Below are 15,107 nucleotides of genomic sequence, written 5' to 3' on the forward strand. Positions count from 1 at the left end.
CAAGAGTTCTAAAATTAGAATCGATTAAAGAGTTAATCCACCGAGTTGTATTGATAAGGGATGAATCGGCTACACCGTGCCCAAGTTAATATGAATTTGGATCTTGGAATCATTTATCATAGTTGGGTAGAGGTCACTATGTAAATGCTTTACTTGTTAAATTATTTACAAGTATTATTATAACGATAAATGTTAGTTTTTCATCATTCCGTTGTCGGATCGTTCGCATCGTTCTTTTTCCTTCACCTCAAATTTATACGATATCATTTCGATTATAGTACAAAATCTCCATTAAAACTTGAGACAAATATGAATTTTTCTTCTAAAACCTCGTGTTATCCATTGAAAGGATCTCTTGTGAAGAGTATAGATAAAAGTTATTCGTGATCAAAAGGGTTTTTGATTCTTGACTAACATATCTACTTACAATGAATTGTTTCTCACATGCTTAATTGAGTTAAGTACTTTGAAACGTTACATCATTTTGGTAATTAGATTTGTTGGAAATCAAAATTGACCAAAATACCGCAACCACTTCAATGGATGTTTTAAGACTAAACAAATGAATTGAAGAGTAGTCTTCATGAAATTCAATTTTGCTTCTCTAAGCAAAGACTCATTGAAATGAGTGGGAGCATTCTCTTAACCATTAAGAAAAGGACGAGGTTCAAAGAAGTAAAATTAGAATGGAATTGATACAAGGTAATGTTAAAAGTAAAGTTATTGAGAATAACGATACTAAACCTATCAATCACGACCAATAAAGTTTCCATTGTCTTAATTGTTGGATGCTAGAAAGGAAACTACCCCAAATTATTGAAGAATCAGCAAGTTAGTTGTGGGACATCTAATGGGACTTTCTTCTTTACATGTTTATTCGATTAACCTAAATTTTGATAGTACTACTTCGTCAATATTAGAAACCGGTGGTGGTTTTCATCATTGTATTTGATACATAGGATGATTAGAATATGACGACTAGCAACAATGATGTCGAGAGATAGAGTCATTGTGTACTCAATCTAGTTTTGGGTTTATATTTATACCTTAATTATGAATATTAAGTGAATAAACTCTAAATAAGAATATAAACTTGTTAATATACAAAAGAGGTTTCACTTTTGTGACCCTATACACCATGATTTGATGTATGGCTAGCCCATTATCAAGGTGAATATAGTCTAAACCAAACTAGAATGATACATCATGTAGATGATGCAAGACTCAAATTGGTAGCCCAAGATTAAACCTTATATTCTGGAATGATGAACGCAAAGAGTTATCGAGTACTCTTGGAACCATTAGATTGTTAATCTTATGGTATATGCGTATCTTGTATTCAAAACAAGATGTCTCGTGCTTTTGGTTGAAAAGGAGATCGAGGTTGTAAATCATTGATCCAGAATAGGTTGATCATTTTCTTTTACCAACGATTTAAGTTGACACTAATGTGTTCACTTAATAAGGTAAATAGAGAAATCTTTGAAGAAGTTCAAAGAGTTCAAAGAATCATGATTCAGTCGTGATGGGATTATCAAAGTGAAGACTTTGATATAAGCCAAAGGAAATGTGATATAGTATCACAAATTAATCTCTCTTAGCATGCATTATGGGATAATGTGTGGATTGGATAAAGAAATCAAACGCTATTCGATATGGTTTGGACTTCAATCAAGTTACTTTGAATTACTTGATCCTTTTGGGGATTTAATCATTTTGACTAAATTATTTTTCCACTAAATCAAAAACGAATCATATGAGAAATGAAATGGTAGGGTACTATGTTTGTAAGTTTTCAAAAGAAACAAATGCTCATTTTTCTTTACTATAATCACGAGTACAACGGGTTTGTGGCTCGTGAAGCTGTCTTTCTAGAATACAAGTTTATTTCTAGAAGACCGAGTGGGAGAAATTATTCAAGAGCCACAAAGAATGTTATGTCGCAAGAAACTGGTATTTCTTGGCTACATGAGACGTTTTGTGTAAGACGTTTCTTCAAAACCTAGGAAAACCTAGGAGGTTAAAGTCATCACTTGTTGAAGATGATGAATTAGTGTTACTTTTAAGAAAGTAAAGAGCTTACAACTTACAAAAAAATTGTTTGATTCAAGTTACTTCTAGAAAGTAATGAATATATGACGTACATGAGAGTGTTTAAGTCACAACTCAATACAAGGCTTAGAGCCATGAAAATCCGAAATAAATTCCAAGTGAATTGTTAGATATCAAAGCTTGATTGGTTGCCAAGGGTTTTGCACTAGTTGAAATGCTTAAGTCTATTTGGATCTTCTTAGGGATTGTGTTTCATTATGAGATATATATAGCGAGTGAATCGAAAACCCACTTCTTCAATTAGAAGGAATGTATTCAATACATGTCTTCAGTTTTATAGATTCTTGCCATCCTAAGATAATGTGAAACTTAAGAGAGGGTCTTAAGTAGGACATCAATGAGTTGGAATCAATGTTTTGATCATGTTATAAAACTTTTCTCGATAGGCCGAGAAGTTGTGTTTATATATAAAGTTTAGTGGGAGTTACGGTAATTTTAATTAGTCTAATATGTGGATGACATATTGATCATTGGGAATGAATTAAGACTTGGAGAAATATAATACATCTTTAATATCCAGATTTATGGAGATAAATCCACATGATATTAGAGTCAAATAAGAAGTCTTATGTTGATAAGATTCATGACTAGTTCAATATAAGTTGAACATATTTGATTGATTCCATTTGCTTCCGCTGCCGGATCATTAAATGAGTAATGATGTATAGCACTTCATATACTTTGAGTATGATGAGTTTTTTCAAAATCGAATTTAAGTAATAGTTATCAAATAGCCATATAGATTATTCTTAAGTGCTTGAAGAAGCATTAAAGATGCAAAGTTAAGTGTTTTTGCAATTTACAAATTTGTGTAAGGGCTTACATTAATGACTGTTGAGATTGTATAAGGTTTCGGACAAAAACCATATTCGAAACACCTAAAGATGGTTAAGGAACCATTGTGGCTATGTTATTTAAGAAGTGGATTTGCTAAAATTGTTCTAGGCAATAAAGAACAATGAGAGATGCTTACAACGGAAATTGAGTACACTTGCAATTATGATATGTGCAAGAGGATGGATCCCGCGCACTGTGAAAACAGTGGGAGCTATTCCAAAGCTAGAGAGCTTATGTCTAGATTAGATCTAGACACGTACTCAGAACGTTTTGTAATGTAAGGTATGCATTACGAAAGGAAAACGAGTATGTAGCAAGGTTGAGCAAGGAGTTGCTAAAACCTCCTTAGCAAGGCCTAATCATGGGCTAAACATGATGAGTCATGTCATTTCAATTGAATTGAAATGAACAACTACATACAAGATCAAATTAGATTATAGAATATGAAATAGTAATCAGGCATTGACTATTCATATGTGATAATCGCATTTGTCGTTCGAGTTTTCGAGTTTTTACTTTAAAAACTCTTTTCTTGTACTTTGTTACATCCAAACGGGCTGTATGACAATGTTGAACCCCGTTAAAGTGAACCCGGATTAACATGGTATTTGCCCATAGTCACTTGTATGAGGTGATGTCTCTAAGTGACTAGAGTGTGATGCGATTGATGGCAAGTTCAAGTGCCATAGAGTCATGTGAGATGACTAGTTGATCACATAGGCAGACTGTTAGGAACACTTTGTCGGGCAGTGACCGCTTATAGAGTTCTGGCAAATTTATAAAGCCTGGTCGTGGCGAGAGCTACTATAGTATTCTAATGAGTCGATTCTTTTGACTAAAGACTGTTCGCCTAAGGTGGCATGGTTTCAGATTAACTGTGATTTATGTTACTACGACCTTCGTAAATGGGGTCAAATGGGCATATTTTGGGTTATGATGGTTGTGGCTAGTCGAAGGGAATAGTGCGATAGGAATTGTCCACCCCCTTGTCAGGGTTAAAACAATATCTCAGGGCCACTCGAGGAGTAATGAACTGGAAATGCGTGGCCACGCTCGGAAGGTATCTATGGTAGATAATCCCGGTCAATCAGTTATTCTCCAGATCAAGGAAACCACTCTCGATGTGATCACTTGCAAGTACGGCCTGAAAGACACCTTGCATGAGTGGGAGATAGTAATAGGACAAGGGAATTGGTGACGCACACTTGTCGAGGACAAGTGCGAGATTGTTGGAGTGTCCCCGACAATAATGCGATCACAACTGTCGATCATGATGATCACATGTTTAAATCTCATTTTAAGAATACGTAAGGGATGATTCAATTATATAGTCAACTGACCAACATTAATCGGTAACGATTGGCTTGCTAGAGTTTGACGTTACTGTCGTGGGAAGGTGGTGGTTAGTTGATCCCTTAAGGTCACACCTCAAGGATGATGCCCTAATCTGTAAAATTGATTAATTCTATGACGATACAAGTTAATCAATTTCTTAAAATTGAACAATTCAATTTGTGAGATAGAATATTGATATCTTATTGTAATGGGATTAAATAAGATTTATTTTAGTAATTGAAATACTTTATTACTAAAATTGTTTATTGTTTGAGAAACAATAGAGATAAGAATGAATGGTTGATTATAATTACAAGATGTTGTGAATTATAATTAAATGACCCATTTTATTTATGTGATCAAGTATCACTAGTCAATTTGTTGGAAGTAATTTAAATAATTTATAAAAATGATATTTATGTGATAAATATGCATTTAATTAATTAATAACATGTAACATACTACATGTGACATATTGTGTGACAAATGACAAATTGACAAAATAAAATGGTAGTCCATTTTACATACATGGTCCGAAATAGAGGGAGTTATGGTGGATTATGGGTGAAATATTTTATGTGATAGAATATTATATTCATGCCTACACCATGTAGCTTACACACCTACTCTTACATCTCTTACACAACCTATTACCTTGTGAAGAGAAAAAACATAAAGTAAGATGCCATCCTTGGCATTTGGTGAGGCTCCAATCGTGTTCCCTCATTCAAATTGAGAGAGTTAGTTCTCTTATTTTATTCTTACACATCACATGCAAAAGTTTATGCATTATTCTCTCTTCTATTTAATCTTCATCTAAAATATGAGAAGATTCAATCAAAATTGTTCAATCAAATTACTAATATTATTAATGTAATATATGAGTATTATTAATCAATTTTAAGGTAAACTACTAAACAAATATCTAGCACATATTATTTAGTGGGGATAAGGGATAATCTTGGGTGCAATCACGAGGAGTGGCTTCTATACTTGAAGACTTTGGAGGATCATCCTATTACTCATCATAGCTCAAGAACAAGTGAGGTAGGAGACTTCACTTGTGCCCAAAATATCCGAAATATCAAATGTAAGGAACCATTTTTCTCCTTACTCTTGTATTTGTTTTGCATGCATAAGATCCTTAAGTTTTTATGACTAAAATTTTAAACTAAAATATGTGATATTTAAAATATGATTTCCTTCAGTCCTTGGCTCATCAATGGTATCCAGGCTACTGGCCATTTCTACGTGGTTCCTCTCTTCGGTGGCATTGGCATATCGATGTGTCAGTACTTTCACTTCAGAGGGAATAACTGCCTCGGCCCCATATACCAGACTGAATGGTGTTTGACCTGTTGCTACTTTGGGGGGAGTTCTATCAGACCACAGCACGAAGGGGAGCTCATCTGCCCAGTTGGCTCCTATCTCCTCCAACCTTCTTTTCAGGTTATTCATGACTATCTTGTTGCTGGATTCTGCCTGACCGTTGGACTGCGGATTCCTAGGAGTGGACTTAAACAGCTTGATGTTCCATCTGGCGCAGTAGTCTTCCGTCCTGTTGGATACAAATTGTGACCCGTTGTCACATATGATTTCTGAAGGGATGCCATATCTGCTGACTATGTTCCTCTTGATGAAAGATATCACATGCTTCTCCAAGATCTGAGGGAAAGCTTCTAACTCTATCCATTTAGAGAAGTAGTTTGTCATCGCCAGCATGTACGTCCTGTTTCCAGAAGCACGGGGTAATGGTCCTATAATGTCCATTCCCCATTTTATAAAAGGCCAAGGCGAGATGATCGGATACATATGTTCTGCTGGCTGGTGGCTGACAGGAGCGTGCCTTTGGCATTCTCCGCATTTCGTGACGTAATCTATGGCGTCCTTCCTCATGGTAGGCTAGAAGTAACCCCGCTCCTACCCCCTGTGTGATTTCCAAAATCACCACTGTGGATATCACACATTACTGCTTGCGCCTCTTGTATGCTCAAGCACCTCAGATAGGGTCCTGTCAAGGACTTCCTAAATAGCATACCATCAATAAGTATGAATCTGGAGGCTTGAGCCAACTAATGTAAGGCTTGAGCCAATCATCAATTTCTTCCTGGGGTGTGGCAGTATACAGTATCCCTACTTTGTATGTCCAGTGGATGGTTGCAGCCTTACTGGCGTTCTGCTTTTCATTCTGACGTATGGCAGGTTTCATGACATGTATGAATGGTATAGTACCCACTGCCCCTGGAGTGAAGGCTGCTCCCAGGGTGGCAAAAGAATCCGCTTCAACATTCTAATCTCTTGGTATCTGCTGGATGTTGAAGGAGGCAAAGGGAGTTTGAGCTCCTTCGCTACTTCCAGGTAGGCTATCATTTGAGGATCCCTGGCCGTGTATATGTTATTCACATGGTTTACGATCAGTTGGGAGTCGCTATACACCTCGATGCGGCTGATTTGCAATTCTAAGGCTAATTGGAGTCCTAAGATTAGGGCCTCATATTCTTGTTCGTTATTCATTGCTTTGAACTCGCACCGTACTGCCTGTATTATCTGGTCCCCCTGAGGTGATTTTAGGACCAGCCCTACCCCTACTCCCTTTGTATTGGATGCCCCATCAACATGTAAGTTCGATACCTGCTCCCCTTTAGCTTCACTTAGGGTCAAGATTTCATTGTCGGCTTGTTCTTGAAGGGTGGGACTAATGTCTGACACAAAGTCAGCTAGGGCTTGGGACTTTATGGTTGTTCGGGGTTCAAATTTCAGGTCATACCCACTCAGGTGGATAGACCACTTAACCGTTCTCCCTGACAGTTCGGGTTTCCTCATTATGGTTCTGAGGGAGTAGTTGGTCACGACTGAAATTGTATGTGACTCAAAATAGGGACGCAATTTGTACGAAGCAGTAACAAGTGCTAAAACGAGTTTTTCTAGAGATGTGTACCTGGTCTCTGCAGGTAACAGAGACTTGCTTATATAGTATACTGGTTTCTGCATACCTTCGTGCTCTCGTACCAGTACAACACTTACAGCCACCTCTGTCACTGATAAATACAAGTAAAGCGGTTCTCCCTGTTCTGGCTTGGAGAGAAGCAGAGGGGTGCTCAGGTACTGCTCGAGCTCCATAAACGCCTTTTCATGCTCCTGCGTCCACCCAAACTTCTGGCTCTTCCTCAGGATGTCATAGAATAATCGACACCTGTCTGAGGACCTTGATATGAACCGGTTTAGGGCTGCTACCCGTCCTGTGAGCCTCTTTACGTCCTTTGGCTTCTGAGGAGATTCTAACTGAAGTACTGCTTTGATTTGCTCCGAGCTGGCCTCTATCCCTCTTTACGTCACCAAGTACCCCAGGAATTTCCCAAATGAGACTCCAAAAGTGCATTTCAGGGGGTTCAGCTTCATATGGTATTTTCTAAAGATCGAGAAGGTATTCTCCAGGTCGGACATGTGTTGTTCTGCCTTCTCGGATTTGACTACCATATCGTCAATGTAGACTTCTATTATTCTCTCTATCTCTTCCTTCAACATTATGTTCACCAGGCACTGATAGGTGGAACCAGCATTCTTGAGGCCAAAGGGCATCACATTGTAGTAGTACAAGCCTCTGTCATATCTGAAGGCTGTTTTCTCCTGTTCCTTAGGGTCCATTTTTATTTGGTTGTAACCACTCCAGGCGTCAAGGAAGGTAAGTAGCTCATGCCCTGCTGTAGCGTCTACCATGGAATCAATGTGCGGCAGGAGGAACGGGTCGTTTGGGCAAGCTTTGTTAAGATTTGTAAAATCAACACATAATCTCCACTTGTTGTTCTTCTTGGGTAAAACCACAACATTCGAGAGCCATTCTGGGTAGTTAACTTCCCTGATCTTGCCTGCTGCCAGGAGGTTGTCTACCTCCTGGTTTATCATCTCGTTCCTTTCAGGAGCAAATTTCCGCCTTTTCTGCTGGACTGGAAGAAAGCTAGGGCCTACATTTAACCGGGGTGTAATTACACTTGGATCTATGCCAATCATGTCGCTATGGGACCAGGCGCAACCCATGTTAGTACGTAGAAATTTAATTATCTACTCACGGATGTTACATGCACAATCTGCTCCCACCAGCACTGTTCTTGCTGGAAACTGTGTGTCCAGGTTTACTTCATCAAGTTCCTCCTGGGGAGGTGCCATATACTCCCTCTGGACGCACAGTTTCTGTAATTGCTATGTTGGACTAGCTGCAGTTGGTTTCAGAGCGTTCTTGTAGCAATCTCGAGCTATATTTTGATATCCTCGTATATCCTGTACCCCCCAGGGTGTAGGGAACTTTAGGCTCTGATGGTACGTTGATGGTACCGCTTTAATTTCGTAGATCCAGGGCCTGCCAAGTATCACGTTATAAGTTGACGGACCATCAATGACTAAGTACCGTACCTGTTCGTTCACACCCCCTGCAAAGGTAGGTATCACTATTTCTCCAAGGGATTGTTTAGTTTCTCCGCTGAAGCCTACCAAGGGTACTGCCTTCTGCACCAGGTCTTTCTCGCTGAACCCCATGTTCTTCAAGGTTTCCAGCATTACCAGATTCACGGAGCTTCCTATATCTACCAATATCTTTTTAACAAGGCAATTCCTTATAGAAAGGGTAATGATCAAGGCGTCATTGTGGTGTTCTGCCTCATCAGGTACGTCTGCCTCGTCGAATGAGATTGCTGGTAGATCCCTGTCTGCTGACCCTGAGGTAGAACTCTGGTTTATCTCCTTTAGTCTCGGTTGCATGGCGCTTTATTGCTGAATAAGTGAGACCACATATCTCCGACACCCCTGTGATGACACTCACGACCTTTGAGTAAGGTAGAGGTGGGGATGGTTGGGCCTGGTCAGCAGTATTCACCTTTCCAAATTTCGCCCCCTTGGGGAGCAGGTGATCCAAGCATCTAGCACTGTAGAGGTGCTTCACTTCCTTTCGTAGTACTATACAATCTTCTGTATTGTGGCCAATATTGTTGTGGTATTATTCACACCTTTTGATGGCATCTCTTCTGTTGTTCTCCCTGGGGGTAGGCTTCTTGGGCCACCTGGCCCTCTGCCCTAGCTCTCTGATTGCCTTCATTACCCCAACAAGTCCAGTGGTGAAACCGTACTCGTTGAGCTTAGGTGGAGCCTTGGTGCTCTCTGTTTTTCCTGAGACTTTGTTCATTGTGTTCTTGCGGTACGGTTTGGCTCTTTCATTCTTTTTTTCTGTTGTGATTTTTCTGCTGGACGACTCTGCTTCATGTAGGTCCCTTCTATCCTCATCCTACTCTAGGCGATAAGTAGCCTCTACCATTTGCTTGACTTCCTCAAAGGTGGCGCATGGATGCTTGGTGAGATCCTTGTACAAATCAGAGTCGCAATGCAATCCTCTTCTGAAGGCGTTGACTGTCGTTGTAGGGTCACACCTAGGGATAGATATTTTTTCTACGTTGAATCTGGCGAAATAATTCCTGGTGGACTCCTCGAACCTCTGGAAGATCCGTTATAGATCACTGGATAATTTTTCTGGCTTGCGACTGCTGTTTGAAAACGTTCACTAACCCTGCGAAGCTGGAAATAGATTTGTTGGGAAGGTTAATGAATCACTGGAGGTGGACCGAATCCTTTGCACATACATGCCTCCTTCTCCGGCCCTGTTGCTGCAACCACCATAATTTTCTGTTTGTACTAGTTGATGTGCTCCAGCGGATCCTCTGTTCCATCATACAACGTCATTGTTGGTGTGGTGAACCCCTTTGGCATGCTGACAATGGCAATGTTTTCCACGAAGGGGGAATCCGCATAGCACTCCGGGGTTTCTACCTCCATGGGACGTGGTAACCCTGGAACCTTGCTGAGTAGGGACGTGAATCCTGCAACTGTTGTTCTACATGGCTTCCTACCCACATACCCTGGTTGTGTGGTACTGAGTAGATCCCATATGGACTTAGTGTTCCTCCTGGAATGTAAGGAGGTACCATGTAGCTTCCAGGTAATGGTGTTGAGTTCATAATAGGCCTAAACTGATTGTCTGGGGTATACGGCATATAGGAGCATATCCCGGGGTATGCGTTTCTTGCTGACTGTTTCCCTGGGTTACTCCCTGGTACCACGGGCATACTGCTGGTTGTTGATATGGGATTTGGTGTCAATGCTCCTACTCCCAAAGGATTTAGTACCATGGGGTACGTTTGTGGCATCCTTGGTGGTGGTGGAACCCCTGGTTGTTGGATCGTACCTTGGGTGGCTACCGTTCCTGCTGGATATGCTTGCTCGGGTGGCGTGGTTACCCCTGGTGGAAGCGTATCCATATCGAGCCTGGTTACTGTATTTTGCGGCAGTAGCCTCCCTGAGTACTCCCTGGCATTCCCCTGGCCGAGTGTCGACCTTGCCATCTGCTGGGTCGTTCCCAGGAGTAACACTGCATCTATCTTCTCCTGCAAGGACTGGTTGCCCCTTTGTAACCCTGTCACCGCCTGTTGCAAGGATGTCATCCCTTGGAGCAATTGCTGTATCGGATCCGGTTGTGATGCTCCTGGGAAACGGGCTCCTATCAGGTGTCCTGGTGATCCTTGGCGCTGCGGACTCCCATCCTTATTAGGCTTTGGCACAGGATTAATAACTGGTGATTTGTCAGCCTTCCCTGCTTCCTGATCTGTGATTTTGGGGAGTAAGGAGGCTTTGCTGATACTTGGGACTGAGCCTGGCCTGCAGTCACTCTGGTGGTAGGGACCGCCATTGTTGGGACATCGGAGGTTACTGGCGTAGCCCCTAGTACTGGAGTTTGCACTAATGTACTCATCGGATCTGATACGTTCTGATTGGATCCTGACTTGACCAACTATAGAGATGTTAGGATACTTCGAAAAGAGGTATTTTAACAAAGATTTAACCACAATGCCCCACGGTGGGCGCCAAACGGTTTTGGTAAGATTTTACCGACTAGAGATTTCTGAGTCGATGCGGCTATTCCAATTAAAATACGATATTAAGGACTTAAGTAGATCGGTTATCAGAACATAGCGAGAACGAAAGTAAACAACTAGTACGAAAGAAAGACAAACAAAAAAGAAACAGAGACAAGTGACACAAGCCAAATGGTAGCGCGGGAAACCCAAAATGTGGGAAAAACCGCAAGGGGAAATGGTATCCCACCAATGATCCACTAGTAGTAATAATAGTATTCGAGGGTGAACCTAGCTGGAATGATCAGGAGGTACAACAGTGATCTCCAAACGACTAAGTACAATTGAGATGAACGATGTATTAATTTCTAAGTGTGTAGATGATAATATTTGTTTCAGGTGGCGAATGATATTTCTTCGAGTGGAGCCAATGATGAATGCCTTGAATCTGTTGTTTATTGCTCTTTTATAGCCCTTCTTTGAGTCATTGCACATGCTCCCTACATATGCTCAACCATACGCTTCACTTCCTATGAAATAGGAAGTGGTTGCTGACTTTGTCAAAGCTTCTGCTGATCGCTGCCATTTCAACGTTCCTGCTGGCTGTTTGTTATTTAATTCAAACGTGGCCTTTATATCACTTGAATGTCTAGGTTCATCCCCCCTTGTCCTTCCTTGCATCTAGCAGCCTACTACCTTGGTTACTAATCCGTGTGACTTTACTCTATCCAATTGCGAGTTGCCACGTCATGATGAAAATGAGAGGGAATTTTTACCCATACAGCAGCCGAGATACAATCCGGGCCACCACTCCCTTTGCGATAACAAAGCTAAGTCTAGTAAAAATGTAAGTGGCCACGCGAGCCCCTGCATCCTCAGAAGCAGAGAATTTCTAGATCCGCTTGAACAAAGCCACAGAATTCGTATCCAACTCTCCCAGCGAAGAAAAAGAGAAGGGTAGGAATCCATAACCAGCCGTCATGCACAAATCCCGGTACTTGGCACACTTTCGCTGAGCAGCATCAGCAACAACCCGACCTGGCACAAAATCGGAAAACCCAATCTGAGATAAGGGGGAAGACCCCGTCAGATCGATACACACATCACCCCCCCTGTCCCAAGAATAAAGAAGCAGATCCGCCGGACGAAGGGAGCAACCATGCCCATCAACCAAACCGATATGAACCTCCCAACCAACAGAGATCCCCGACCTGTAGCAGATGTCCAATAAGGTGTCGCAAACGAGGTTATGCTGATGCTTAACGCCCACAGTACCAGCACAAGGGAGAGCATGATCTCCATAAACATTCTCGTCAAAAATCCAAGAACAAGCAGGACAGGGCCTAGACACTGTGAACAATGGGACGCCGAGTCGATAGCTAAGCACACTACGATAGGTCCTCAAATTCATAGTCCGCCCCAGTCCAGAAATAGGACCGCACGCAACCAATCAGAAGAGTGAGCCCCCTGATGAGACTTGCACAATGCAACTTGACGCGGAGTCAACGAGAAAACAGAATCCGAAGTAGCGGCAACATTCGCGAAATATATATCTGCCAATTTCTTCATAAGTTTAGGGGCGGCGATTTCACTAGGATCATGCAACAAAATTTGTTGCATTGTGATTCATTTTTAAGCCAAAAGAAACAGTCCAAGTAACAGTTCACAATTGAATGCATTTCATCGCTTTTTGAAGTGTCATTACAGCAAGCCTAACTTCCAAGCTCTATATCTCAAGTTTTACTCATGCAAATATGATGATTCTTATGTCATTGGAAAGCTTGGGATCTTAGGAAAACCATGGATTTTGAATCATCTCCATATCAGGTATATAGCTTGAGTTATGGCCAATGCAAACAGACTACGCATTATTGGACAGCCCATGACCTTTGTGAACTAAACGTTGAATAACTCAAGATTTAATCCATATTTTAGGGTGATTCTTTTTTAAGGTGAAAGTTAACTTCATTAGCTTTCCAATGAGCTATCATAGGCCTTAAAATTCATCCGGAGCTATGAGATATGGCTTCTAAAAGATGCATCTGAATTCCTGAGTTGTTCTCCAACCCGGTTTTGGTCCGTCTTCTGTTTTGAGGTCCAGGAGCTTTGCAAATGCCAAAGTCATGAAACCAAAGCCTAGAATGGATAACTTAGAGAGTTTGGAGCAACTTTATCTAGGGTCATTGGTCCTAAAAATGCAGGATTAAAGAAGTAGCTTAAGGACACATTTTGTCTATCAGAAATTGGGCTGTTTTAGAGAATGGGAGAAATGTTGCTTTCAACTTCCTTCTTTTGGCTAAACAAGGGCTGGGCACGACTTGAGACTCCTCCTAACCTCTTGTGCTTGAATATTTGCAGCTGCTAAGGTCCCTTCACCAAGGTCTTACACATCTAAATTGACCTTATGCAAGCAAACAAAACTGAATTTAGCTTTATTACTTTATGCTTTATGCTTTATTGTTTTCTAGTCTTTATATTCAGTTTGTGTAAGATAAAATAGCTGTTATTTTGTGCTTTTGTAAGGCCCTTTTGTGGCCCTTAGATGTATGTATGATGGATGGACAAGATTGTATTGCTTGGTCTATATAAACCAAGAAAACCTAATGAGAAAATCAGATTATGTTGAGTTAAAATTATGAGTTTGAAAACTGAGTTTTCTACTTCTTTTCTTCTTGCTTAGTGCGGAAAACCCCTCATTACTTAGTGTTTCATTGATGGTTCATCTGCCTACAACGTTCTCATAGGCCGAGTCACTTTGAGCGAGGTCGATGCAGTGATGTCCATCCGGGCCCTGACATTGATGTATGTCTCGGACCGGGGGAAAGCGCAAAAGCTCGTCTCAAAGGACGAAAGAGACGAAATTGTCAATGTCCAAGTATCTGCCAGGGGGTGCAACATGCAATCCCTCAAAGTGGCGAAGAAGTCAAAGAAGGGGAAGAGCCCATCCTTACAACAGGAGGGTGATCCGATGCACACCAACGTCGGCATGGTCGAAGGAGCCGAGACCGAGGAAGTAGAAATTGACCCAGGGCGCACCGTAACTGTCGGTGTCGGCCTGGAGCCAAAATTCAGAGCCGATCTCCTAGACCTGCTGAGGAAGAACAAAGACGTCTTCGCGTACTCAGCCGCCGAGATGCCAGGCGTGAGTCGGGAGGTGATCGTTCACAAGGCGAACGTACTCTCCACCGCTCGCCTGTCAGCGAAGATGAGGAACTCCTCGGCCGAGAAGGATGAGGCCATCAAGGCCGAGGTAGACAAATTGTTAGAAGCAGGCTTTATCATGCCTTGTACTTACCCTGAGTGGCTAGCAAATGTTGTAATGGTGAAGAAGTCATCAGGGGGGTGGAGGATGTGTGTGGATTTTAGTAATCTTAATAAAGCATGCCCTAAAGATTGCTATCCCTTGCCTCGAATAGATAGTTTAATTGACGTAACGGCAGGCTACACTATGCTGAGCCTGCTAGACGCCTTCTCAGGATACCATCAGGTATTCATGGCCAAGGAAGACATGCCTAAGTGCGCATTCATCACCATACACGGCACATACATGTATAAAATGATGCCATTCGGTTTGAAAAACGCTGGCGCAACTTACACTAGGCTGGTGGACAAAGTGTTTCAAGATAAAAAAGGGCGAAACATCGAGGCTTACGTCGATGATGCTATTGTAATAACCAAGTCTGACAGTGAGCACTTGGCCGACTTGAGCGAGACATTTTGTTCACTAAGGAAATATAGAATGAAGCTTAACCCAAAGAAATGCAACTTCGGTGTCCGGGCCGGCAAGTTCCTCGGCGTGCTTGTCAGCGCCAGGGGAATTGATGCCAATCCAGAGAAAGTCCAAGCAATACTAGACCTGCCGGAGCCGAGGAATCGAAAAGAGGTTATGATGCTGACCGGGAGGATGGCGGCTCTCGCCCGCTTCATCTC

The 15,107-nt window shown here is 41.6% G+C and overlaps 1 protein-coding gene across 1 annotated transcript; it reads right to left on the minus strand.

Moving 5' to 3' along the window:
- Window positions 1-8,481: 8,481 nt before the first annotated feature.
- Window positions 8,482-9,036, minus strand: LOC141629983 (uncharacterized). Its single transcript, XM_074442887.1, has one exon. It carries the CDS (start codon window positions 9,034-9,036, stop codon window positions 8,482-8,484), a length of 555 nt encoding a protein of 184 aa, XP_074298988.1.
- Between the last annotated feature and the right edge of the window lie 6,071 nt (window positions 9,037-15,107).

The sequence above is a fragment of the Silene latifolia genome, chromosome Y (genome assembly GCF_048544455.1).
Source record: "Silene latifolia isolate original U9 population chromosome Y, ASM4854445v1, whole genome shotgun sequence".
In the NCBI taxonomy this organism is placed as follows: domain Eukaryota; kingdom Viridiplantae; phylum Streptophyta; class Magnoliopsida; order Caryophyllales; family Caryophyllaceae; genus Silene; species Silene latifolia.

Coding starts and splice junctions, on each gene's coding strand:
- LOC141629983 (XM_074442887.1), bottom strand. CDS start 9,036: ATGCAACCGAGACTAAAGGAGATAAACCAGAGTTCTACCTCAGGGTCA.